Source organism: Bubalus kerabau, chromosome 1, assembly GCF_029407905.1.
Source record: "Bubalus kerabau isolate K-KA32 ecotype Philippines breed swamp buffalo chromosome 1, PCC_UOA_SB_1v2, whole genome shotgun sequence".
NCBI lineage: Eukaryota > Metazoa > Chordata > Mammalia > Artiodactyla > Bovidae > Bubalus > Bubalus kerabau.
The window spans coordinates 4,340,317-4,367,366 of record NC_073624.1 but is presented as its reverse complement, the minus strand read 5'-3'; the positions used below and the strand labels follow the sequence as shown (position 1 = coordinate 4,367,366).

Sequence of the window (27,050 nt, the reverse complement as noted above, 5' to 3'; positions counted from 1 at the left end):
CATTCCCTTCTCCAGGGCATCTTCCCGACCCAGGGATCATACCTGCATCTCCTACATCTCCTGCATTGCTGGTGGACTTTACATGCCAAGCCATCGGGAAGCCAGGTAAGGCTTCCTGGCTGAGCTTTTTGGTGGAGGTTGAGACTTCCACCCTGTGCCTTGCCTGGAGCTGAATTGATTATCCCAGCTCCACCACCCTGTCACACCTTGCCCAGGACCCCACTGAACCTTGGGTCTGACCTCTGACACACCCAGCCCACAGGGTCCTGTTTATAAGATCCAAGCTGGGGCCTGGGACCTTAAGGGCAGGAGCTGTGTTTTAAGGGCAGGAGTATAATCATATAGGGAAGGGGGTCCCTGAAGAAAGAACCAGGTGTGGCTTTCTTGACAGAAGAGAAGCCATTTTTGGCTTAAACCTTTTGGGGATCTAAGCCTGGCCCTTGAACAAATCTCAGTAATCAAGGATCTTAAGACAAGTGAGGGAACAAGGGAAAAGCTATCAAGAAACAACAGTCGATGATAGAACGGAGTCCCAGCTCGTCCTCGGCTTCCCTTGTGGCTCAGATGGTAAAGAATCGGCCTGAAATTCGGGAGATCTGGGTTCGATCCCTGGGTTGGGAAGATCCCCTGGAGAAGGGAATGACTACCTTCTTCAGTATTCTTGCCTGGAGAATTCCATGACGAGGAATGGTGGGCTACAGCCCATGGGGTCGCAACGAGTTGTACATGACTAAGCAACTGAACTGAACTGAACTCAAGCCCATAATGTAATACCATCTTTGCCATCTGCAGGAACTAAGGACCCCGCCCAGGGGGAGGATGGAAAGATGATGTTGACTTTCCTGACCTCAATCAACCAAGGCTCCGACTCTGTTGACCTTTGCCCCCATTTAGTGCGGAATTCTCTACTCAAGCCCCTTCTTGAAGATGCCTGTCCCCTTAGCTTAATACTTCACCAATTTTGCTGTTCGGGGAGACACTGCTTTGGAAAGACCCCTGATGGTTTTCCTTACTTGCTGCAAGTGAGAATAAATCCTTCCTTCTCCCACTGTTTGGCTTGGCTGTCTTTTGGCTTGACACCCCCCAAGAGGTGAGCCCAGTTTTCAGGTAACACGGGCGCTTAGGAACCGAAACACACGGCATCCCGACTCCTCGTCCAGGGCAGGAGAGACTGAACGCAGTGACGGTTAAGTGTTCTCCATCCGGAACAATAACATCGGTGACTTCCTCACCTTCTTCCTAGGCCTAAAGGAACACAGGAAAGATCTCCGGTAAGTCCTGGCGTCCACAGGAATCCCACGTCTCCCCCTCTTTCGGTGGCTTGAGTCAGCGGCCCCCACAGTGCTCTGGGGCCCCCAGAGAGTTCACAGGCTGCTGAAACTCACAAGCAGAACTTCCTCCACAAATTGGAGGCTTCCTGTGGGGGTGGAGACAGGGTGGGGTGTGTTAGTCAAGTTTAAAATCAGCTAGGGGGCGAGGTGGGGGAGAGCAAAGAAAAAGTGCTAAGGAGAGAGGAAATAGCCATTAACTCTGGCTGCCCTGGGCGGGGTAGGGAGTGTGGATTCAGGAAACATGGGAAGGCTGGCAAGAGCAAGTGGCTTTGGATCCGGTTAAGTCTTGCTCAGGGGAGGGAAAGGCTTCCGGGGCAGACAAGGGAGGAGAGGAATATCAACTGGAGACACGAAATCAGCTGGGCATGTCCCAGAGACTCACAGACCCGAACCCTAGTCGGTCCCATTCCCGGTCTCCGGGTGAGTCTATTTCTTGATAAGAACACGGGTGGACACTCACTCATTCACGACATCTGGGCAGCAGTCGTGTGCCCAGAGCTGTCCTAGCTTCTGGTTTCCAAGGTGCAGGATGGTGGAGGGTGGGCTCCCAGGAGTGGACACCGGGAACAAGGCCCCGGCTCCCCCTGGGAGGGCTGGGGAGACACAAATAACCACTGAATGTAGTTTCAGGGCTGTGAGAACTCTGAAGGAAAAGAACCCGGGGTCAGTGGAGTGAGCTGGAGCTTTTAGCCAGGCAGTTGGCAAGCAGGGGACCCGAGATCCCCCTGGGTCTGGACCCATCTCGGGTTGGAGAATTGAAGCTGCACATGAGTATGGTGCGGGGCCTGGCTGGAGAGAGGTGCCTCCGATCCCACTTAATGGTCTCTCAGTTCAGTTCAGTTCAGTTCAGTCGCTCAGTCGTGTCCAACTCTTCGAGACCTCATGGACTGCAGCACGCCAGGCCTCCCTGTCCATCACCAACTCCTGAAGTTTGCTCAAACTCATGTCATCGAGTCGGTGATGCCATCCAACCATCTCATCCTCTGACATCCCCTTCTCCTCCCACCTTCATTCTTTCCCAGCATCAGGGTCTTTTCCAATGAGTCAACTCTTCGCATCAGGTGGCCAAAGTACTGGAGCTTCAGCTTTGGCATCAGTCGTTTCGATGAATAGTCAGGACTGATTTCTTTTAGGATGGACTGGTTGGATCTCCGTGCTGTCCAAGGGACTCTCAAGTCTTCGCCAGCCCCACAGTCGGTCTCTCTGTCTCTGCAAAGTATGCCTGCGCCCATTGTAGAAACTGAGGACACACTGCGAGCACCTGCAGGCGGGGGCCAGCCAGAGTCTCAGCTCCGCCCGAGCCCTACTTCTGCTTTACTGACTACGCCAAAGCCTTTGACTGCGGGCTCTGTTGTGCCTCTGTTGTGCTTCCACAACAAACTCTGGAAAATTCTTAGAGATGGGACTACCAGACCACCTGACCTGCCTCCTGAGAAATCTGTATGCAGGTTACGAAGGAACAGTTAGAACTGGACATGGAACAACAGACTGGTTCCAAATCGGGGAAGGAGTACATCAAGGCTGTATATTGTCACTCTGCTTATTTAACTTATATGCAGAGTACATCATGAGAAACGCTGGGCTGGAGGAAGCACAAGCTGGAATCAAGATTGCCAGGAGAAATATCAATAACCTCAGAAATGGAGATGACACCACCCTTATGGCAGAAAGTGAAGAGGAACTAAAGAGCCTCTTGATGAAAAGTGAAAGACGAGAGTGAAAAAGTTGGCTTAAAACTCAACATTCCGAAAACTAAGATCATGGCATCCAGTCCCATCACTTCGTGGCAAATGGATGGGGAAACAGTGGAAACAGTGGCAGACTTTATTTTTTAGGGCTCCAAAATCACTGCAGGTGATGACTGCAGCCATGAAATTAGAAGATGCTTGCTCCTTGAAAGAAAAGTTATGACCAACTTAGACAGTATATTAGAAAGCAGAGACATTACTTTGCCAAGAAAACTCCGTCTAGTCAAAGCTATGGTTTTTCCAGTAATCATGTACGGACGTGAGAATTGGACTATAAAGCTGAGTGGTGAAGAATTGATGCTTTTGAACTGTGGTGTTGGAGAAGACTCTTGAGAGTCCCTTGGACTGCAAGGAGATCCAACCAGTCCATCCTAAAGGAAATCGGTCCTGACTATTCATTGAAAGGACTGATGCTGAAGTTGAAACTCCTATACTTTGGCCACCTGATTTGAAGAACTGACTCATTTGAAAAGACCCTGATGCTGGGAAAGATTGAAGGAGGGAGGAGAAGGGGAGACGACAGAGGATGAGATGGCTGGATGGCATCACCGACTCAATGGACATGAGTTTGAGTAAACTCCGGGAGTTGGCGATGGACAGGGAGGCCTGGAGTGCTGCAGTCCATGAGGTCGCGAAGGGTTGGACACGACTAATCGAACTGAATTGAACCGCGCTCCCGGCGCACTCGACCGCGCCTGCGCCAAAGGTGGGGGCGGGGCCTTCAGGGGGCGGGGCCTGCGGCTCCCGGGCCGTTGGTTTCGGGGTGGAACCTTCGCGCGGCGGGGGCGGGCGCACGGGGGAAGGTTTTGCGGCCGCGCTGCGGCCGGCCTCGCTGGAGTCGCGGCTGAGGGCGGCGGGGCGTTGATTTCTCCAGCTCCGCCTCCCATTCCGACTTCGACTCCTGCTCCGGCTCCGGCTCCGGCTCCGGCTCCGGCGCGCGCGCTGTCGCCCTCCCCGCAGATCGCCTTCGGCCAGGCGACCCCAGCGCGAGGCCGTCCGGAGCCCCCTGAGACTTGGACGCGCTGAGCCGGAGGAGGCGCCGTGGGGTGAGCTGACTGGCGGGGGGCGGCCCGGGGCTGCCGAGTGGAGGGAGGCCCCCTCGAGACCCTCAGGACCCGTCCCTGCCCCTCCAGACCCCCCGGCCACTCTCGGGATCCACGGCCGCCTGAAGGACCCCGACGGACCTCGGTGCCCAAGACCCATCCCCAACCCTTCTCTCAGGAACCCCAGCCCCCCGGGGTCCGCCCCGGCCCCTCCAGACGCCCCTGGCCCCCGAGACCCTGTTGGGGGTCGCCGGTCACCTCTTGCCCTACACTTTTCAGAGTCCTCGCCCGAAACCCTTCAGGACTCTACCCCCCCAGACTGCGAGACCCCCTGAGGCCCTGCCGCCGCTTCAGGGTCCCGGGACCCCCGAGGATCCTCAGTTCCAGACCTCCCCAGATTCCTTCAGGACCCCAGCGACTGTCCCTGACTTTCCCTTCCCCAGGCCTCTTCAGAACCCCCCTGGGCCGTGAAGCTACCCCACCCCCCACCCCCCATGCCGTCTCTCCCCAGCCCCCCGTATTCCTAGACTGCTGTCCCCACCCTCCACCACCTGCCGTTGAGGTTCAGTCCCTTTTGGCACGCTGTCCACGCAGGTCTGGAGTCTGGGCTTCTCAAACCTGCGGTCTGTGGGCCCATCCGGCATCTGTGAAAGAGTTCCCGGGTTTTTGTAAATTCTTAGTATAAAAGAAGTGGAGGTGTGTAATGAGTCAGCTGAGGGCCCTTTGTGGCCGGGCGGGGGCTGTGGCGCTTGCACTGTGTTGACGGTTGCACTGAGGCCAAAGCAGGACAGTGTTTAACTTTTAATGCCCTTTGCTGAGGCTCATGTGGCCCCACAGAAGCACCTAGAGAACAGATGTGTTGTGGAGGGAGGCAGAGCTAAGTAGGTGAGGGGCTTGGGGTGGATCAAGATAAAGGTGGTGGTGGATTAGTTGCTAAGTTGTATCTGACTCTTGGCAGCCCCCTGGACTAGCCCACCAGGCTCCTCTGTCTGTAGGATTTCCCAGGCAAGAATAACCTGAGTGGGTGACATTCCCTTCTCCAGGGGATTTTCCCCACCCAGGGGTCGAGCCTGAGTCTATTGCTTGGCAGGTGGGTTCTTTGCCACTGTGCCCCCAGGGAAGCCTCTGACTGGAGGAAGAAGACCTTAATGAACAAGGTTCTCAAGCAGTTAGAATCTGAAGTGGGAAGAATCCAGCTTTGCTCCCTGAGGCCCCATGCCCTTGGCCCTTTCCTGAATTACTGCTTTCACTGTCCCCCCGAGTGCGTTGTAGACCAGCTCAGAGCTGAAGGAAAGTGGGCATTGATCAGTGCAAGAGGAGTGAGGGAGGTGTTTGGAGTAAGGGACACTGGAATGAAGGAAATTGGGAAGCTTAGAGTGCAATGGGGAGGGGCAGGAAAGAGGTGGGCCAAGGGGGTCAGGGCCAAAGCAGGAGGATCTGGGGGCTTCCCCAGTGGCTCAGCGGTAAATCTGCCTGCAAGGCAGGAGACCCGGCTTCAGTCCTTTGGTCAGGAGGATCCCCTGGAGAAGGGAATGGCAACCAACTCCAGTGTTCTTGCCTGCAGAATTCCTTGGACAGAGGAGCCTGGCGGGCTACAGTTCATGGGGTCACAGTCACACATGATTGAGGCAACTCAGCACAGCAGAGAGGATTTGGTACTGGAAAGGAGTGGGGGGCCGTCGAGGGTTTTGAGGAGCAGAGTGAAGATAGATTTTGTGTTTTTGAACAGTCACTGGGTCTGGTGCCGGAGAATTGGTTGGAGGGAGCAAGACCACGGGAAAGGTGGGAGGTGACCTGGACCAGGGTGTTGCTGGCGAGGACCTCACGCATGGCTGGCTTCGTCAAGTCTGGACCCAAAGACCGGTCCTGCTCTTTCCCGTTTCAGCCCACAGTTTTCTGCCTGGGGACTGGCGTTGGGAACTTGTTAGTCTTTTTAGGGGAGGTTTGGTCCTTCTGCCTATAGGTCACCTAGGACTGCATCAGGGTGACTGTCTGTTTGTCAGGGTGAGTCCAGCCTCCACGCAGGAGATGGACATGGAGCACAGTGGGGGGGGGCGCAGGGAGGAGAGGCTGGGTCTCAGGAGTGGAATCAGATCGCAGATTTGGTTTATTAGCTGGGCTTGGGGGTCCTGAGAGTTCAGATGTGTTGTGTCAGAAACGTCACTTTGGAGACTGGGACCGGAGGGGCTGAAACCGGAAGTAGGGTAGCTGTCAGAAGTCTAGACAAGTTGAGAGGACCGCAAGGTGTGGCAGAGGGTGTGGATTAGAGAGTGATTTAAAAGAGAAAGGCACATGACTTTTGTTTGTGGAGGTCTGGACTTGCGTGAGGGGCAGGGAGACTCTCCCAGTATGATAATAGAAGTCTCTGTGATGATAAAGATGTTCTGTGTTGGTACCCTCCAGTAAACTCGACACATGGGGTTGCGTGGAGTTTAAGAACTTAAAATGAGACTAGTGTCACCGAGGAACTGAATTGAACTGTTATTTAATTTTAATTGAATAAACCCAGGAAGAATACCCACTGCCTGCATGGGGTGTAGGGGAATCACACTGTCGTAGGCTTTACTAGTTTAAATGTTAGCTTTTTTCATGTTCCAGCAACCCTGAGATATAAGATAAAGGAAATACACAGCTCAGAGGGGCAGAGTAACTGACCCCTATTTGAAGTCGTTCAGCCGGTACACTCAGTTGTCAGGACTGGACTCTGCGCGCTGGATCCTGCTTCCTCCCGCAAAGAGCCTCAAGGTCTCTTTTCCAGGAGAGTGATGTCCTCTCCAAAGGTGGTTTTGTTTCCTGGCTGAGCCCTCCTTATCTGTCTCTGCTAAAGTTAACACACACAATTGCGTGATAAGCCGCAGGCAGGGACCCAACAGAACTCTTGTGAGCTGGTTGTTTTCCCCTAGGCCGCTTCTTGCTGCCTCTCAATTTTCCTGATGGTGGCTGTTTCCTTCAGCATTCCTGGAGAATGAATGGAGCAAGGAAACAGGTGAACCCGTAGACCAGCCACGCTGTGTGGTTTGATACTTGTAAAGTGGAAATGTTTGTTGTTCAGTCGTGTCCATCTCTTTGCAGCCCGCCAGGCTTCTCTGTCCATGGGAGTCTCCAGGCAAGAACACTGGAGTGGGTTGCCATTTCCTTCTCCGGGGGATCTTCCTGACCCTTGGATCCAACTAGGATCTCCTGCATTACAGGCAGATTTCTTTACCATCTGAGCCACCAGGGAAGCCCTAATATTTGTAAAGGTTTAGTGGTAAAAAGAGCTACAGATTAGTGCCTTATATGAACTTCTGGGGGTCACAGTGGGACCAGGTGGTGCCTGGGATTGCGGCAGGATTATGGGGCTTGGGCCAGGAGTGAGTATAACTTGTCCCCTGACTTCCTGGGGGACCTTTACCAGGACACTGTCTCTCAGTCTCAATTTTCACATTTGTAAAGTAGGGTATTTGACATCCCAGAACCTTTAAGACTCCTCCAACTCTGCAGTTCTATAATTTTAGATTTCACTGGAGGTTTGCTTTCTATTAATAGAACATCTTTTATTCCTCTTGGGATGGGTAAATGCTGGTGGTTCAGCATGCCTTTAGCCTCTGTACTGGTACATTTTACCATTATTGGCTTATTATTGAGTAACGTGTCTCTTTGAGTTGTACAGCGTGTCATATCCGATGGACAGACTGTTAGTGAACACTTCAGCTGTTGGCAGTGTTCCTAGTAAAAGGGCAGGTGTGTTTGTTTGCCATCTGAGCCGCACTGATGTTTGGAGAAAACTGGGACGACTGCATTTATCTTGGTGGTTGGCCTCTTGAAAGGATTTACTGTCAGCCTTGGCCAGGTGAGAGGTAATAAGAGCCACGTCACAGGGTCATGGGGAGCTTTGAATGAGATCGTGCTTGTAAGTGCTTAGTGTTTGCCCTCGGATCTAACGGGTGTAGAAGGTGTCAATAATTAGTGCTGCTTTTTGAACTAAACGGTGCCCTGTACATTTTTCGTTAGCGGTGGGTTTTGTTGTTTTCTTGGTTTTAGCAGATGAGCCCAGGCTACTCTGCAGTTGCTTTCAAGAAGCAAATGGACACGTTTCGATCACTAACAGAATAAGAATTTTTTTTCCGCTGCAGTTTATGTCGACTGAATAAAAAGCGTTTGGTTAAGTAGCGTGTTTTCAAATTGAAGTTTTGTATTTCCTGAAACTCGGGGAAAAAACAGCTCATCCTGGAGACCTCTCACTAGAAATGGCTAGGTCAAGCGGTCAATTTTCACCAGAGTCCAGGTTAGATGAGTATGTAGTTGTGGGGAAGCAGTGTTAAAGTGAAAGCCTGCTGATGCTGAGGGAGAGAGGCTGGCTGCAGCGTGGCGACAGTGGTAGAGAAACGTCCTCAGGCCACGTGCCTCCCGGCCTTGGCTTAAAACCTTCAGGAGAAGCCAGTCAGTGATGGGGATGATGGCATTCCCTTCTGACAGATTTGGAAACTGAGGTTCAGAGAGTGGTGGTGCTTCTGGTCTCCAGACCCTGTTTTCTCTACCGTGGCCCTGGGCATTGTGGTTTCAGGCCAGGCCTCTCCTTTGCGGTTCTGGAAGCTTGGTTTCTGTCCTTTTGCAGCTCGTTTTCAGCTCAAATGAACCTAATTAGGCCAACCAAACTCACCAGGAATAACCGCTGTCAGGCAGATTCCAGATAATCCATTAGTGCTTGAAAACTTCCTCTTGTTGCCCAGTGACTTCTGCTTCTGTGGCCCCCTCCCAGGTCAGCTGGGGGAACCAGATTGCTGCGAAAAAGGCAGTTTGTGGGAGTCACATTAGACTGAAGGGCCTGGGGATGCTAACAGCCAGGTGAGGCAGGTGGTCTGCCAGCTGCTGACAGGAAGGGCTTGCTTGGTGGCCAGAGGCCTGCAGACCCGCCTGGGTGTAGTCACCGGGTTTGGCCTCCTGTAAGGACATTCCAGTCTTTAGGAACCACACAGGGATAACACTCAGCTGTCATTTCCAGGTCTCCTGTCCCCTGAGGGCAGCAGGCGTCGAAGTCACTCCTCAGCGTGGGTTCCTTGGATAACAGGAGCAAGCGGGGATGTTGAGGGTAAGAGCTTGCTGCGTTGCCTGTTCAGGCCTTCATCTGAATCAAGTTGTTATAGTCAAAGGGGCGTGACTTTTTCCCACAAATTCTGGGGGCATCTTACTCCAGCGCCCTATGGATTGGGAACAGGAGTTGAAAGCCAACATTTAGAGATTTTCATGAATATTTGCGATGTTCCATCCCTTGCTGTGTAAGAGGAATGTATTCTGAGCACATGTTTACCACATGCCCGCTTATCTCTGCTCCTTTATACTGCTCAAGAGCCATGTGATAATTCATTTATAGAAAGAAATTGACTTTTGCTAAGGATATTTTTCAGGATCCCACAGATTTGAAACTTCTGTTTCATGGTTTGCACTTGATCGAAGGTGTAATTTGTCATAGAAAGTGATTTTAAGTTTTTTATTATGCTACTTGTAATAAAGGGCTTCCCTGGGGGCTCAGTGGTAAAGAATCTGCCTGCCAGTGTAGGAGACACAGTTCTGTCCCTGGGTCAGGAAGATCCCCTGGAGAATGGAATGGCAACCCACCCCACTATTCTTGGCTGGGGAATCCCATAGATAGAGGAGCCTGGTGGGCTGCAGTCCATGGGGTCCCAGAGTCGGACACGACTGATCGACTAAAACAACAACTTGTAATAAAATACTGTTCTTGACAAGCATTTTCTCCCTCCCCCTCAAAACTGTGACTCGTTCACTCACTGATTCATGCTTTTTTTTCATTTCTCTCTTTATCTTGGTACTCTTGTCTTCTGCCCGTCCCTCTCCTCTTTCTGGCGATGTGTGGAGTGGGGTGTGCGGGAATGAGTGTTTCAGGGCTCAGCACCTCGGCCAGGTTCAGCTGGACTCTGGCTGGCCCAGCTGGTGGTGCTCTCCACTGGTAGCTGTCCTGGAGGCTAGACCGGGTTGGACAAGGCTGAGTTCCACTCCAGGAGAGCAGGCTCCAGCATCAGTGTGCTTATCACATACCTGCTTGCTTGTTTGCCGACATCCCGTCGGCCAAAGAAGTCATATGACCAACCCGGCGTCAGTGCGAGAGGCTGACTGTACCAGGGCCAGGGGACCGGGGGCGCAGTGAGGGGAGGGTTAGCTCTCTGGCACGTGGAGTTAGGGGGCTGGGAAGCGGGGTTTGCTCTGCTAGCTCTAAGGAACTAGTGTGGTGTGTATAGTTTGTTGTGTTTTGCGTTAGACTCAGATGAACATTTATTTAGGGTGGAATATAGGCATTCAACAAGTAAGGCAGTCTCTGACTACTCTGAAGTTCATTCATAAAATGCTCATAATCTCAAATTTAAGCAGAAAATATCCTATTCAAAATTCTATTCATGACTTTGGATAAAAAGGACAGGAACTGCTTATACAGATCTGTGTTGGGGCCGGATTTTGCTCTCAGAAAACGCTGTTGGGTCCTTGTAAAAAGGAATGGGTTGCTATGATGACTGGGCTTTGGGCCTGCAAACTGCGGTGACGACACGATCACCAGGGAAACCGAAAGATGCGGCTTCTGAAAGGTCTCTGGAGGCTTTTGTTACCGTCGTCGTCTGGAAGCTGATGGGTTTAGAGAATGGTGCTGGGGTTGGGGGTGGAGTGCCAGAGGCTCGCCGTCCTGTGGAGACTTCTAGGATCCGGTACTCAGTGCTGCAGAGATCTCCTGCTTGGCCCTGGGTTTAGAAACAAGGCGAGACTGGGGTACTTTCTAGTCACTGTGGGGTTTGGCTCTGATAATCCTGCTGCTGAAAGAACAGGAAATGAGGTAATGTCTTTAAACATGTAGTGTTACAATGAACTGTGAATGTCTAAATATGGGCAGCTATGCAGTTCATCACTGCATAGTTATTGTGTTGAGATTTAATGTGATCGGGTACTTCCTGTGTTAGTGGGTGTGATCCTTAAAGGTAGCCGTCAGTGATCGTGTCTGGAGGCTCATCTGCCTGGACGTGCTGGGGAGCTGGCTCCAGGCCTGCATCACCTCCTCTAGGAGGAGGGCGAGGTCTGAGCACCTAAGCCAGCAGCCGGCCGCCCAGGAGCACCAGCCCTCGCCTGTTACAGAAGCACTCAGTGCCCGCAGCGATGGTTTGTTCTCTAGGAAAACTTGGAAATCACTTCATTTTGGAGTTAAATCCAGCCCACAAAAGTGTAATTTGTTCACACTCTTTTGCAGAAGTGTACATGTAGTATTTAGGTTTTCAGTTTGTATCTATGAGCATACATATAAAGGAGCATCAAAAGCAGCTGAACAATAATTGAAAGAACGAGAGAGAGATTTCTAAAGCTCTTCACAGTGGCGAGAGTTTAGGGCTGTGACTTCTGCAGTCTGGGCACTGTCTAGAATATTAGACAATATTCTAAACTGTCGTGTAGAGCAGGGTGAGATAGGTGGCGAAGTGGCGTAGATTCATCAGCCGGTGAGTGTCTTATATTGACTCCTCTCATAGGATGGAGCGAAGAGGACCCTGAGCTCCCCGCTGAGAGAGGAGGTTGGAAAGCCTTCGCGGTGCCCGAGCTCTCTGACTCGAGTTTAAGTCCAGAGTACTTTTCCTCTGAGAGGTTCCCGAGCTTGCAGAACTTGGTGTGTTAGCAAGGTTTCCTGTTGTGTGAAGAGCTAGGCCAGTCACTGAAATCGCCAGGCTGGGGCCCAAGGTCACTTATACTCGGGATTATCAGGCACAGTGGGAAAGCTCAGTATTTCCCCTTTCCTGAGAAAACATCCAGCAGCGAAAACAAAAACGGACCGAGCTGACCTTCGACGACTCGGGAGGAGTTAGGGCCCAGCAGCGCCTGGGCACAGGGGCAGGCGCCAGGGGGCAGTGCTGAGCTCGCCCGCAGGCCCGCCCCAGCATCTAGGGAAGGCCCCTGGCGCCCTCTCCCCCGGGCTGGGGGTCGGGGGGTGGGGAGGGATGCCCAAAGGACCCTACACAGGCCTGTGTCCATTTCAGGGGATATTCTTATGATCCTCTTTAAAGTCTAATGATGCTCCTAGACTGATGAAGCCTTGTTTCCTTGAAAATCATTTTTAGTGACCCAGTTCTGAATGAGGAGGGAGGAAAAAAGATTACACATGTGGAAAGGTGGTTTTCGGTTAGTGCTAGTTGGGCTTTGCCCAGCAGGCACTTAGGCGTTCTGCTGACCACTTTTCTGGAGAGCATTTTGGCAGCATGTGCTGATACTTTACAGGGTTCATATGCTGCAGCTCAGCAATTCTGCTTGTCAGAAATCTCTCCTAAATAAATCATTTCAAAGTAGATAAAAGCTTTGTGTGCAAAGGTGGTTGTCATAGAGCTCCAGTGATGTCCTGCCTTGGCGGGGAGCAGGGAGGCGGGGTGGTGGATGAAGTGCCTGATGGCCTCTCAGTAGGATAGAAATTCACGCATGTTGCTGTAACACTTGTATTTATGAACAGTTTTTTTTTCTTCCTTTTTTCCCTTTAGTTTTTTCTCTTTATGAATAGTTTTGAGTAACATAAAGAAATGCTTTTATTAAAATGCATGAAAAAGTAAGATACGACCTATGGTCTCGAATGATGTAAACATTTTAAAGTAAAAAATCTAGAGGGAACTGTACAAATGCTAACAGTCAGTGCTTGTAGGTAGTAGCATTATGGGTGTTTTAATCTTTATTTTTCTGTATATTTCCTTCTTTACAGTAAATATTAGGTATAGAATTGGTGGAGGCAATATGATTCTGGAAAGGTGGTAGAATACGGAGATTGGCAATAGAGACCTAGCTGGTTTGAGAGTCCTGTTTTATGTGAGTTAAGAGTTGACCTTGGACTCAGACTATTCCTTTGGACTGGGTTTCAGTGTGGCCAGGCGGAGGCCTGGCGTCTTGGAAGACTTGTTGGCACGTCCTGGAATGTCTCAGTAAACCTCTCGGTGCCTCCGAGAGCGAGGGTCATCCTGGGGACCTGTGTGGCTTGCTTTGTTGTCCTCTGGCGTGTCTTCCCTCCTGTGATAAGCCCCTGGCATCCATGTCCCCAGAAGTGGTCGTGGAGCAGAGTGGTGAAGGAACAGCGCAAAGCCCGGCCCTGGGCCGTCGTGCCGCCTCCTTCCCCTGAGCTCCCTTTCCTGTCTTCTCCCTCCGGAGTTGGGCTTCGGGGCACCTGGCCTGATAAGTCACAGGATTAGGAGTTGGGGCTTAGGAACCGTTTTGGATTGTGTTTTTGTATGTGATGCTTCTGCTGCTGCTAAGTCGCTTCAGTCGTGTCCGACTCTGTGTGACCCCATAGACGGCAGCCCGCCAGGCTCCCCCGTCCCTGGGATTCTCCAGGCAAGAACACTGGAGTGGGTTGCCATTTCCTTCTCCAATGCATGAGAGTGAAAAGTGAAAGGGAAGTCGCTCAGTCATGTCTGACTCCTAGCAACCCCATGGACTGCAGCCTACCAGGCTCCTCCATCCATGGGATTTGCCAGGCAAAAGTACTGGAGTGGGGTGCCATTGCCTTCTCCAATTTTGTATGTGATGGTTTTCAGTAATTCTGATTTAGAGAGAGCTCTGGGACCTTTGATTTTAATTCCATCCTCATCTCTCTTCCAGGGTACTGATGAAAAGGACTTTCATCTGGGAAATAGAAGTTGCCTCTGAATCTGTTTAGGACTCACAGATGGATTCAGTGGAAAAGACAACAAATAGAAGTGAACAAAAGTCAAGGTAAATGACGTCGACTGCACCTTCACACGGGTGTACAGCCTCTACCGCGAATCTCCTCGTGTGTTACTTAGTGCTTACTGGCTTTCCGCGGGGGCCAGTAACACTGGGTCAGGGCATGGTCTCAGGGGCTTTGCATCAATGTAAGAGGCATCCCAGGAGACAGTTCTCGTTCTGCCCAAGGAAGCCGCTGTCACCTGGCCTCCGCACCAAGCAGCAGGGCCTCAGAGGGTCACCTCTAAGGCTGGAGGGTGTCGTGCTTTGCAGGAAAGAAATCTCTGACGATAAATGGGCAGGTGGTGCCTCCGTGAAGTAATGCAGGAGGGAGTGCTTGCCGGGGAGTGGGTCGTGGAGGACCTGCATTTTGCTAGGGATTTTCTTTCCTGTCCCTGTAATCAGGGATCATTTATCGTCATAGTTTGTATTTACAAGCTCTTGGCAGTTTTAAAGGAATTTAAATTGCTGAGCTTCTTTGTTTACATACACGCATCACTCTCATGAACATCACGGGGACTCGAGATGGACAAGACAGCCCCCATGTCCCTCACGGAATGAGGATTGAGCCAGTGAGAGGGACGCACAGAAAGGGAAATGAACGTGAAGAGCGGTGCACAGGCTCGTCCTGTGGTTCGTGTGGCGGCGCGAGGCGTGTGTCCAGCACGGGCCGCCCTCATGGGCCGTCCTCACGGGCCGTCCTCACGGATGCTCGTGGGCTGCAGTGTCGCCCTCGCGGTGGCCGTGCTCCCTGCTGGCTTTCATTCTTCCCCTCCCTTGTTTTTAAGCAGAAAGTTTTTAAAAAGCCTCATCCGGAAACAGCCCCAGGAGCTGCTCCTGGTCATTGGGACTGGTGTCAGCGCGGCGGTGGCCCCGGGGATCCCTGCCCTGTGTTCCTGGAGGAGCTGCATCGAGGCCGTGATCGAGGCGGCCGAGCAGCTGGAGGTGCTGCACCCCGGGGACGTGGCCGAGTTCCGCAGAAAGGTGACCAAGGACGGGGACCTGCTGGTGGTCGCCCATGACCTCATCCGGAAGATGTCCCCGGTAAGTGCTTTCCAGGTCAGTGCTTCCGGACCTCTGGGGCAGCTTGGCTTGGGGCCAGGCTGGTAAACCGGGAGTCTGGGGCTTAACTGTCTCCACAATTTGGGCTCAGGAGCCAGTAGTCCTTCAGTTCATCAGAATAGCGTCCCTTTAAATGGGGGTCCCAGGCACCGTGTGGGCCCTGAAGCCAGTCCACGTCAGATAGAGCCTGGCGAGGGAGCTCGTCCCAGGGAGGTCAGCGGGCTGCTCTGGGGACCGGCCCAGTGACCTCGTCCTGGTGCAGTGTGGGGCGCGGCCGCCAGCTCTGCTTGGGCCTAAGCAGGCCAGCCGCGACTCCTCACACGACAGGTGCGTCCCCAGAATGTCATTGAGAGGACAGACCATCTTTGTCTCCTCAGGAAAGGACCCAGCAAGGAAGGGAGGTTGGCGTAGGGGCGCGCGCCCGCTGAGTGGTGCCTGGAGCCAGTCGGGCCGGTGCAGAAAGTGGGGAGCTCCCACAGGGCGCGGCCGGGTCATCCGGAACAGGCTGCCCTCCGCGCGGAGGGCGTGGCGGGGCCGGCGCGCGGCGTCGGGGGCGGGGCCTGCGCGCGCGGCCGAGGCGCGCTTCTTCCGCGTGTGAACATGTGCAGCTGTCGCCTCCGGGGCAGAGAGATGTAGGGAGATGCGCAGACGAGAAAAGCTAGTACCCGGAGAAAGTGCGCGGCCTGACTCCGATGGCATTTACGTTCTCACATGAAAACCTGGGAGGGGCACAGGCTGCCCTGCTGCCCGCCCGCGCGGCCTCCACCTCGTGCCCAAGGCTGGCTGCCCGACTCCTGCCTAAGTGATGTCAGCGTTCCGGCGGAGGGGAGGAGAGGAGGGCCGTGTGTCCTTCCTTGCGGGGTCTGACGTGCCACAGACCATCACGTCGCGGCATCAGCCAGAATTTGCCTGTAGCCGTAGGTGGCTTTACCAGAGTCTGGGAAGGCTTCAGCTGGGTGATGGTGCCAGGTGTGGGTGTGGTGTTAAACACGGGGCAGCTCACATCATGGGCGGGTGGCTACTGCTGGTTTGAGTAAACCAGCTTCTGCGTCCATTTATTTATTGTCTAGGGCTGCGTTCATGCTTCCGGACAGCCGAGTACCGGCCGCAGAGCTCGTCACCCGCAGAGCCCAAAGTAGTCTGCCGTCCCGGGGCCCCTCGGCAGGGAGAGGGCCAGGGCTGCTGGGCCGGGGCAGGGCAGGGGGGCTGTGGGCGGGCCTGGGGCCTCGGGCGAGGGCGTCCCCTCAGAGAGGGGCAGGTCTGATGCGAGGTTAATCAAGGGAGATGAGCGTTTGGGGCTTTATCCTTTCTACTCCTTTGTGTATTTTTGAGCACCTCCATAAAGAGTTAAAGTAAAGCCAGTCAGACAGGTGGTGTTCTCCAGTGATCAGCTGGTTGGGAGCAGGGACGTGGAGTGAGTGCGGAGTCGGTTTTCCCGGAGGTGGAGTTCTGCCTGGGGATTCCAGCGGAGCCTGGAAGGGCTGGGAAGTTGCAGGCGTTTTCAGGAGTAACTTCAGGTCATGACACCCTGTGGAGTCTGAGCTGTGCGGTGGGGTAGGCCAGCGGGGGAGTGAGAGATGGGGTTAGTGGTGGTGGGTCCTGGTGGGGCGAAGCCTCCCGGGAGCCGGGGTGCTGAGTCGGGCAGGTGGAGGACTTCTGGAAAGAGACCGGCTGTTGGTCCTGCTATGGTTCGGGGTGTGGAGGTCCCCGGAGGAGGTGACGGAGCGTGCAGACACTGTGGTGCCAGAGGGGTCGCTGGGCGTGAACCCACGTGCGCTGTGACACGTGCAGCTGAGAGACACGCCAGTGAGGTCCGCCAGGTCTTCACCGATCAGAAGTGAGGTGCCAGGGACGTGCAAGCCGGTTCTCAGGGGAGAAGGAGGGGAACACTCACACAAGAGCATGGAGGAGTGGGACTCCCTGAGGGCAGGCCCGTGGAAACGGGGGCGGGGATCGGAGCATCTGGCAGCGGAGCCCGAGCTGGGGGAGGGGCACAGTCTGGAGGGCGGTGGGTCCTGTGGACGCTCGTGCATGCATGCTGCAGGCCCAGGCTGGCTGGGGCGCCCCGAGGTCACGCGGGCCTCCTCGCCCAGCACCCCAAACTGTTCTTAAGGGGTCCGCTCGCCTCCCCGTGGGCCCTGCCCGGCGGCTCTGCCGAGCAGCTCTGCTCACGGCCCCCCAACCTGCGCGCTGCATCCCGGGGCCTGTCCCACTCCTGATCCTGGGGGCTCTGCAGCACCGGCAGCGTGACACGCTGTCCCTCACTGGATGCCCGCCGCCAGCCCGGGGCCCCTGTCGCTCCCGAGGACGGAGAGCCCAGGCCTCCCTGAGGTCCGTGGGGCCCTCAGGGTGTCGTTCTGGGTCACCCGTCTGACCCCACCTGTGCCAGGCGCCCTCGTTCAGGCTCATCCCTGCTGGGCGTGCCCTCTCCAGAGCCGCCTCTTCCTCGGCTCTGGGGTCAAAGTCCCGTATCAGCGGCCCTCCCGATGCTTTCTGACCAGGCCACCCGCTCCCCCACAGGCTGAGCCCCTTTTCTTGCTTTGCTTTGATAGCGTTGATTGCTGTTGACATTTCACTAGCATATTGGCACAGTCTCCCTCCTCCAGAGTTTTAATAAACTCTATGAGGTCAGCAGTTTTTTTTCTTCTGTAAAAAAGACTACTGTTTCTCTTGTTGTTCAGTGGCTCCGTTGTGTCCGACTCTTTGCTACCCCATGGACTGTAGCACGCCAGGCCTCCCTGTCCATCACCAACTCCCGGAGTTTGCTCAAACTCATGTCCATCAAGTTGGTGATGCCATCCAACCATCTCATCCTCTGTCGTCCCCTTCTCCTCCCACCTTCAATCTTTCCCAGCATCAGCATCTTTTTCAATGAGTCAGCTCTTCACATCAGGTGGCCAGAGTATTGGAGTTTCAGCTTCAGCATCAGACATTCCAATGAATATTCAAGGTTGATCTCCTTTAGGATGGACTGGTTGGATCTCCTTGCAGTCCAAGGAACTCTCAAGAGGCTTCTCCAGCTCCACAGTTTGAAGGCATCAGGTGTCTCTCTGGCACCTAGACTATTCTCTCGTGCCTGCGGGCTCGGTGGTGGTGGAGAGACGACGTCTTGTAACCCCGGTCCTCCTCTCTGCAGCGCACAGGCGACGCCAAGCCCAGCTTCTTCCAGGACTGCCTGATGGAGGTCTTCGATGACCTGGAGCGGCACATCCAGAACCCGCTGGTGCTGCAGTCCATCCTGAGCCTGATGGAGCGGGGCACCATGGTCCTCACCACCAACTACGACAACCTGCTGGAGATCTTCGGGCAGCAGCAGAGCAAGCCCATGGAGTCGCTGGACCTGAAGGACAAGACCAAGGTGCGGGGCGTGCGAGTGAGTGGTGTGCTGCGATGGCGATGCGCGTCAAGTCTGTATGTGCGGGTTTCCTTTACCGTCGTACTGTGAGCGTGTCCCTGTCACGAAGCCGTCTTCAGAAGCGTGGTTTTACATGGAATCTCATTACGAGATGAGGTTATCATTATTGTGAGCATATTGCCACAATTATAAACAATGCTACACTGGAAATTCTTACCCTTTTTTATAAGTTCCTAGAAAAATGTTAGGGTCAAAGAGTATGATCGTTTTAAAGACAGACGATATAAATTACCTGAGTATTCTCCAGAAGGGTTCCCCCTTACACAGCACAGCTGTGAGAGGGTCATCCATGTTCCTGATCTTGCCAGCCTGTGGCATTGCTAAAAACCCAACTCTGTGCATGTCTCCCATCGGATACGGGCGCCCATTTTATGCTTTTATTTCTGTTATTACTGAGGTTGATTCGTCGTACCAGCTGTGTTTCCGGTGCGTGTGTGTGTCTGTGGATTTACACCGTCCCTGCCTGCTCCTCCCTCACTTCAGGGGTCGCGGGGTCGGTCCCAGCCCCACTCCTCACACAGGGCCACCAAGGGCCGCCCGGCTGACGCCTCGTGCTGGGGCTCCGGTTTGCACCCTCCCCCGAATCGTTAGTGACCCGCTCCAGGTCTGAGCCACACGCTCCCGTCCCCACGTCTGAGCCACGCGCTCCCGTCCGTGGGGCTGCTCACTGTGGTCCCTGGAGCCTCTAGAAATGAGCTGCAAGTGGCAGGGAGCCTGCTCTGGCGTCTCTGCCCGGGAGTGTCAGTTGGTCTGCAGGGGTCAGTCTAGCGCTCTGACGGGAAGGTCCCCAGTGTGAAGATAGAAGGGATGTACACGGCACGCAGCTTCTCCAGGACCTTCCTTCTGTATCTTGACATGAAGCCAGGAGAGAGCTCCTTGATGACTTATTTGTTCTGTATGTATATATATTTCAGGGGGTAAAATCAGTGTACGCCTAACAGTAATGAAAATATAACGTGATTTAGAACAGAAAGCTTTCATAATCTCCCTAAAGTCATCAGTCTTAGCCATTTGTTATTATATAAAACGTTAAAGGTATTTTCTGTGTAACCGTCTTGGTCTCTAAATGGAGAAGTTCTTTTTAATACAGCAGAACGAGCCAAAACGAGCCCTAACAGCTGAATTTCTCTTAGGTTTAAAGAGATAATAATACATCAAAGCATCTCTCTTACTTACACGTCAGGGTGGGTTTGAGAAACCACGAGTCTCTGCAGGTGCTCCCCTCTCAGTCTCTGTTCCCTCTGCCCGCTTGTGCTTCGCCAGGTCCTTCAGTGGGCACGGGGGCACATCAGGTATGGAGTTCTTCACATCCACGGCTTATACACCGACCCCTGCGGGATGGTGTTGGACCCTTCGGGATATAAAGACGTCACTCAAGACCCAGAGGTCATGGTACGCCCTCCCTGACTTGGCCCTGCTTGTGCCCCTGGGGCTGTGTGGGGGCCGCTAGCCGCGGATGGACTGAGCAGGGTCCAGGCCTCCCGCTCCTCGGGCACCTTGAACAGAGGCTCCATGAACTCGAGCGAGCCTCTTGCCCAGGGACAGGGCTCCATTTCCTGAGGGCGACTCACAGGCCCGCCACCGTCGCCGCGCTCTCCTCCCGCCGCCCCTTCCTGCTCCTCTTCTCTGTCCATCCATGCACCTCCTTTCCTTTCCCTACTTAGCAGTCTCTTTCCAAACCTCGTTTTCGAATTTCATTCTCTGCAAGGCTTTTTTGATGTCATAGACAAAAGGAGGTGTGGCGAAATTGCCTTGTGGCTTTCTGTGAACTCGCTTTTTATGCACTTAGAAGCCAAGGGGGTCCTCAGTGACTCGCTCTGGAGCTCATGGTCTGGCTGCTGTCCCCGGGCATGGGGTGGTGACGAGTGTTGGGCTGGGCCCCTCTGCTACCTTGGCATGGCCATGGGCGGGCAGGGGCAGTCCTGGCCAACACTGAGCCTCTCTGGGTGTCTGGGTCAGTGATGTGCCGACCTGCCTGTGCTCCTGCCTGACCCTCTGTGCCCACCCTTGGGGGACCATCACTGCCCCCTTGAGCTCCCCTGCCCTCACTCCACAAACCAGGCCCTGCCCTCAGAGTTGCCATCCTCCATTCGTTGAGACAGGTCAGTTCCAGGGATTAGGTGTGTGCACATAACTGAACTGAAAAAAAATTCCATCTCCTTATCGTATGTTTTGAACATTCTAAACTGTGTGTGATTCTGGAGGATCTGAACTAAGAGGCTGCGCTGGCTGCAGGGGCGGGGTGGGCGGAGTGGGCAGCACACCACCGGCGAGGGGCCTGGCCGACACCCTGGCTCCCAGGACGAGGCCCCCCTCCCTTCCCTCTGCCTCCCTCACTTTGCTCCTCTGCGGCTCTCTCTCGGGCAAGGCCCGCCAGGGAGCAGCGACAATTCAGCATCGCACACAGGTGACTTGGTGCCGGGAGGGCTCGCTCACCATCGGCGAGCCCAGTCTCCTCGTCGGTGCTTTCGCAGGAAGTTCTCCAGAACCTGTACCGCACCAAGTCCTTCCTGTTCGTGGGCTGCGGGGAGACGCTGCGCGACCAGATCTTCCAGGCCCTCTTCCTGTACTCAGTGCCCAACAAGGTGGACCTGGAGCACTACATGCTGGTGCTCAAGGAGAGCGAGGACCATTTCTTCAAGCATCAGGCAGACATGCTTCTGCACGGCATCAAGGTCGTGTCCTACGGGGATGGCTTCGACGACTTCCCAGGGTACGTGCGAGACCTCGCCACTCAGATCTGCAAGCAGCGAAGTCCAGGTACGGCTTGTCTGGTTTGTGTGTTTGCTTTTTCACCTTTCAATGTATAAAACCAATAGGATTCTTCCATTTTCCCCCCTTTTTATAGATATAAATTACATGCCACAAAATAAATAAAATTGAGAAGTAATTTTACATACCATTAGATTCACCAGTCTTCTATCTTTAAAAAAATGTTTCTGTGTACTTAAAAATAGAAGATTGGGGTTATTGGCATGGTGGTAATAGTCTGTAAATTGAGTTAAAAGTGTGCGTATAGTTGTACACGTCTATTCCTGTTTCAGATGACATGCCCTGCTTCAGATTACCTTAACCGAGAAAGACAGCTGCCCCCCAGCTCCGCCAGCTGTGCCCCTGACAACCTGCAGCCGTCTCACACCTCTATCCTGTCACACTGCATGTTAAATAGTTAACAACCGCTGCAGCACAGAACAGTTCCACGAAGACTTTCTTTCTTTTTTCAAATAACATCTTTTCCCTGTTCTGCTGAAGGCAGCACCCCTTTTAAGTAATTCTCCTTGGCCCTCCTCTGGGGAGCTGATCATCTACCAGGAATTGCCACGATACATGAGCGCTGGTTCGGCTGGTCCTCTTGCCATCAGGGCAGCTCGTGGCTTGGAGTTTGTATCATAAAACATGGATGACGGCAGACCTGGAGAGGTCTGTGTGGGCTCGTATGTCCTTCTAATAGGAGACCAGACAGTCACCCACAGGTGGTGGAAGTGGGTTAACCACAGAGCTGCCTGGGCATGACCAGCTATGAACTTGAAGCCTAGAGAATGCAAAGATCACGCGAACACAATGCACGGATGATCTGGCAGCTTAGTTTCTTCCCACTAGGCCTTTTTGTAATTGATAGTAATTAGCAAAACGGGCCAATTTAAGTTGAATTTCCATTAATGACAGTGTCATTAGGGTGGCGGTTTTTACTAAGAGAAGAGCCGGGAGCTGACACTTGCCACGTCGCATGTTGCCGTGACTTTTATGTTCTTGACCTTACTTCGTTTTTAGTCGCAGTATCCGCTGCTCCTGGGCTTCCCTGGTGACTCCATGGTATAGAATCTGCCTGCCAGTGCAGGAGGTGTGGGTGTGATCACTGGGTCAGCAAGATCTCCTGGAGAAGGAAATGCAACCCACTCCAGTACTCTTGCCTGGGAAATCCCATGGACAGAGGAATCTTGCGGGCTACAGTCGCTTGGGTTGCGGAGTCAGACAGGACTGAGTACCTAAACAACAAATCCACTGCTACTAAGTAGATGATTTTAGAGCTGCTGAGACAAGCTCAGAGAGGCGACTCAGCTGCCCTGGACTGACAGCAGAGTCGGACGTGCCCTCGGGGTGCCCCACACAGGCCCGCCTGCCAACGCGGGTGGGCTGGCAGCGGCTTCTGCCTCCCCGCCCCCTCCTACCTCCAAGGACCTCGCCTGGGGCTCCCTCCTGCGTGTGTCTTTCTTGGCAGGGGATTCCTGTCCTCATTCAGGCCCCTTTCCCAGACCCTAGCAGCTGAGTGGCTTTGACAGGCTGCCGGGGGCTGAAGGTCGTTTGGACTTAGAATCTGTGACTGTGTCTTTAAGCACGTGTGTGGGTACAGCCTAGAGGTGTTTCTCCCGTTGGGCACGAGAGGTGGACTGGTGACAGCCGGGAGGGGCAGCTGTGATGGTGCCCGGCTGGCGCGGGGGCGTCGCACATCGTGGGTTCAGCCCTCACGTGGGCCCCGGGTGGAGAGGAGGGTCAGGAGTCAGCCCCGCGTGGTGAGCGCACCTCAGGCTGGGCAGGGCCCCCCGCGTCACGGCCAGCCTCGCCCGGCTCCACCGTGGCCTGAGGAGGGAGAGCTGTCAAGCGGCTTCTGCTGACTGTTTTCCTTTCTTCTCCAGATGCCGATCGAGTGGACAGCACCACGTTGTTGGGTAAAGCAGATCTTGATTTTCACCAGCCTGGTTTTTCTTTATACATTCTTATCCTCACTTATAAAATAATCAGAGAAGTGTTTTTCACATTAAATACTTAGCCCGTGTTGTGTCAGGACAGCCCCCTCCGAGAGGACGAATAGCAGCACCTTCACGAGGGTCCCTGCCACCATGAAGGGGTTAAAAAGACAGCCCTTCACCTGCGGCTCAGCTCTGTCAGACTGCGGCCACCTGCTGGCGCCAGGCGTCCTGTCCTGTCCCAGAGCCAGAGGCCCCGGGAACTGGACAGTCTATTTGTATCAGGCCATTTGGTCCGCGATGTATTAATAGTTAATTTTTGACTCATCCTCTTCAGACATTTTAATTGCAAAGGTTCTGAGTGTTCATGTAAACTTTTCTATTTACTACTTGTTTGAAATGTGAATACGCTTCTTACAGGGCTCAGCTCTGCCCGTTTATGAATTGACAGTCTATGAGCGAACTCGGTGGGCCCCGGTGTTCACCCTGGGTGAATTTTGTGCCAGGCTGCCCCACCTTGGTCAGTCAGTGGGGTTAGAAGGAGCTTCTCTCCGGTCAGTGGAGCAGGGGCCTTGCAGCCATGGGCTCCTTGCCCACCTCAGCAGGGCCACACATGGAAACTGGTTAGTGCTGGACGGCTTTGGTTTAGGAATTATTAAACAGTTACACTCAGCTTTCCATTTCTAACTTATTTCTGTGTGAAAGGACCCATTTGTTTTAGTTGCTTTCTCTTGATTCCCAGAACATCCATCTCTTGAAAAAAGCAGTAGCTTGATAGACATCTGTATCTAACCACAGGGATTAGTTGGTCAGTGCTTCAGTAAAATCAGATATACAAACTGGTCCTTGGAGGGTGAATTCTAGACTAGATAAGTGGTTTTTAAATAAAAATCTTCAATTGAAGTATAGTTGTGGTACAATATTATATAAGTTACAGGTGTACAATATAGTAAATTCACATTTTTTAAGTTTAACTCCATTTATAGTTTTAAAATACTGGCTGTATCTGGTGTCGTACATACATCCCTAGAGCTTACTTTACACCTAACAGTTTGTGCCCCTTAATCCTCTGCTCCTGTACTGTCCTTCCCTCCCCACTCCCCACTAGTAACCACTGTTTTTTCCTTTGTATCTGTGAATCTGATTTGCTGTTGTATTACTAGTTATATTTTTTAAATTCCATGTGATATTCTACAGTACTTGTCTGACTTACTTTACTTAGCATAATGCCCTCGAAGTCCATCCATGTTGCTGCAAATAGCAGTTTTCTTTTTTATGGCTGAGCAGCATTCCATTTTATATATACGTGTGCATGCACACACACCGTTCTCTTATCTACATCTGTTGACATTCACTTGCTTCCGTGTCGTGGCAGCTGAATCCTGCTGCTGTGAACACTAGGGTGCGTGCATCTTTTCTCATTAAGGGTTTTGGGAGGTGGTTTTGGGTATTTACCCAGGAGGGAGACTGCTGGATCGAATGGTAATCCTGTTTTTAGTTTTTGAGAAAGCGTGATAGTTTTCCACAGTGGCCGCACTAGATTGATTCCCACCAGCTATGTATGAGGTTCCCGTTTCTCGACATCCTTGCCAGTATTTGTTATTCATGTTCTTTTCGATGATAGCCACTCTTAGATAAGCTTTTTAATAAAAGTTTTCATCTTTCAGGGAATGCATGCCAGGACTGTGCAAAGAGGAAGTTAGAAGAAAATGGAATTGAAGTTTCAAAGAAACTCAGACAGTCAGATACAGGTAGGCGGCCTCTCCTTTCTGGGCCCCTGCAGGTCGGCCTTGCTTGGAGGTGTTGGCAGTCACCGTGCTGTGCGTCCCTTGGCTCTGGGGGGAAGAAGTGATGCGTACATTGTTCCAGCTGCCCAGAGAGACCCACTTTAAACATCTTCTAAGTTAGCGTGTTTCTAAAGAAAAACCCGAGAGAAGTACATGAAGGGTACGGTCAGCCCAGGGAGTTTTCACAAAGTGAATGAATCCACCCGTGTAGTCACCTCCTGCGCAAATGAAACATTGCCAAGAGCCTGCCCACCCCACTCTCCTCCCTTTTTTAGTCACCCCCTCAGCACTCAGGGGTGGCCACTATCCTAATTTATGCCCCCTTAGTGTCCAGCCCTCCAGGACAGTCTTTCCCTGCACACTCTTTGCTGCTGCTCTTTCCCCACGTCTGGGGCTCCTTGGTCACCTGCTGGTGTGTACAAGGGTGGCCTGGGTGACTTTTCACATCAGTCGTGTGGAAGCTGCTGCTGCACGTGCACAGCTCTCCCCCCACCGGGCCGACCTCTGAGTGGTGGTGTGTGTGCCTGTTGGGCAGCAGAGCACACTGGCTGGTGGGCTTTGCTCAAGAGCGCTGGGCAAGCCAGCCGGTGGGCTCCTTGGGGATGGCCACGCCCACACCAGCAGCCTCCTTTCTAGACTCTGTCCGAATCTAGAACGCTGTCTAGTCTTCCTTACGGAAAGCTTTGTCCCGCTGTGTGTGGGTGAGACCCAGGTTCATCCTCAGAGCTGCAGGCAGCCCCGTCATGCACACACGCTGACCTGCTAGTCCGCAGGCTCCCGCTGGATATGTGTTGAAATTGCCCCTCCTCCAGCCCACTAAGAAGGGGAGTGGCCTTCCTATTCCTGGGTTGAAATTTCCACAGAGCTTTGCAAATCTAATGTCATAACTGATTTTGTCCTCTGATGGTATTTATAAGTCAGAAAGCCATTTTTAGACAGTAGCCACTGTTTCTGTTATGGAGGTATTTTCAAAGTCTTTAGCACATAAGAAAATTGTAAAGTTTCTGAAACAGAAATCCCATTGCAAAGACTTTTTTCAGATCAACTTTAATGTGGTATTCCTTTCTTTTTGTTGAAACAGATGACGCTGGAGGATCTTGAAATCTTTTAAAACCAATAAAAGCTGCAACTTGAAAACCAGCCTTCTGTAACCACAGTGCCATCCCCAATGAGGACGAATGTTAGAGAACTCCACACAGGCTCTCTCGATCCTAAACCATCAAATACCCTGAGAGCCATGCGGGTATGTGCCCTCGGAAGCTGGGTGAGGGGAGTCTGCTGTGTTGAAGTGCTCGCGAGGTGACGTGCGCACACAGCAGGTATCCTGTGTGAGGACTGATAAGACGGCTACCTCAAGGACCAAAGCAGTGGGCAGGGACATACCTGGTGTTCCCAGCTCCCATGTGACACGCCTCTTTGTCAGGCGGTCTTTTTCCTCTAATACAAGGGGGAGAGTAAAGACTGTCCAGGCAACAGTAGTTGCCAAAGAGAAAATAAGACACTAGACACTTAAATTTTATAATTTTTGTGTGGAAACATGTTACTGTAGAAAAAAAATTAGATATTATATTGTTAACTACTGAAGAATGAATGGATATTGGAGGCACTGAGTCAACAAGTGAGGGTGGTGTTTAAAGAGTGCCTAGATCTGTGGGGCCTCTTTGGAGCTCTGTAATCTTAGTTCCTTTGTTTTTTAAAGAAGGGCAAATCTACTTACTACTAAGAAGTGACGTCTCCAAGAGGCAGGAGCCCTTTTCAAAAGCACAGGGCGGTGTCCAGGTGCGTCATGTTCCAGATAACTGACAAATCATAAGTCGAGCCCAAGACCAAGTTTTAAACTTAAAATACCAAGCTCTCCTAGCCTTTATTCTATGGGGTAAGGTCCCTTTCTGTTCTTATCTCTTTAAACTCCTCTCCCCACAGCCCATATTCACGGATTTGCACAGTGAAGACTTGACAGAGACTTGTCAGAACACTGTGAACGTCAGGGCTCACGCGGGGCGGACAGTGTGCCATCTGGCAGCTGTGTACTTGTGCCCACCGAGCTGCTCTATGACCCTGACACTGGCCCTGCGTGGCTTCTGTGTCGAGGCTCCCATGTTACAGCTCCCCACAGGTTTAGAGAAAGGGAAGAACAGCAAACGGGAACTTGGGATGTGTAGGGAGTGAGAGAGAAGCCAGAGAGCTCCTTAAGACCTTTTTTTTCTTCTTTTTTGAAGCATGGAAAACAAATCTTTTATGTTACTCTGGTCAGAAATAAAATTTTATCTTCAA

At 52.8% G+C, this 27,050-nt stretch overlaps 1 protein-coding gene across 5 annotated transcripts; it reads left to right on the top strand.

Moving 5' to 3' along the window:
* Positions 1–259: 259 nt before the first annotated feature.
* FAM118A (family with sequence similarity 118 member A) lies at positions 260–27,050 on the top strand. 5 transcript variants are annotated; one of them, XM_055563951.1, is made up of 10 exons: positions 260–567; positions 793–1,271; positions 13,723–13,836; positions 14,616–14,871; positions 18,026–18,247; positions 19,568–19,696; positions 20,779–21,064; positions 22,939–22,971; positions 24,657–24,740; positions 25,858–27,050. In XM_055563951.1, exons 3-10 carry the CDS (start codon positions 13,790–13,792, stop codon positions 25,875–25,877), a joined length of 1,077 nt encoding a protein of 358 aa, XP_055419926.1. In that variant the 5' UTR covers positions 260–567; positions 793–1,271; positions 13,723–13,789; the 3' UTR covers positions 25,878–27,050. The 5 variants fall into 5 exon arrangements, with proteins under 5 accessions (XP_055419926.1, XP_055419768.1, XP_055419637.1 ...); XM_055563793.1 differs by lacking the exons at positions 260–567; positions 793–1,271 and adding exons at positions 3,869–4,125; positions 9,107–9,193 and having other exon boundaries at positions 14,619–14,871; positions 20,673–21,064; XM_055563662.1 differs by lacking the exons at positions 260–567; positions 793–1,271 and adding exons at positions 3,869–4,125; positions 9,107–9,193 and having other exon boundaries at positions 20,673–21,064.

Coding starts and splice junctions, on each gene's coding strand:
- FAM118A (XM_055563731.1), top strand. CDS start 13,790: ATGGATTCAGTGGAAAAGACAACAAATAGAAGTGAACAAAAGTCAAG. Junction 14,872..18,025: donor TCATCCGGAAGATGTCCCCG/GTAAGTGCTTTC, acceptor TCCTCTCTGCAG/CGCACAGGCGACGCCAAGCC. Junction 18,248..19,567: donor ACCTGAAGGACAAGACCAAG/GTGCGGGGCGTG, acceptor GTGCTTCGCCAG/GTCCTTCAGTGGGCACGGGG.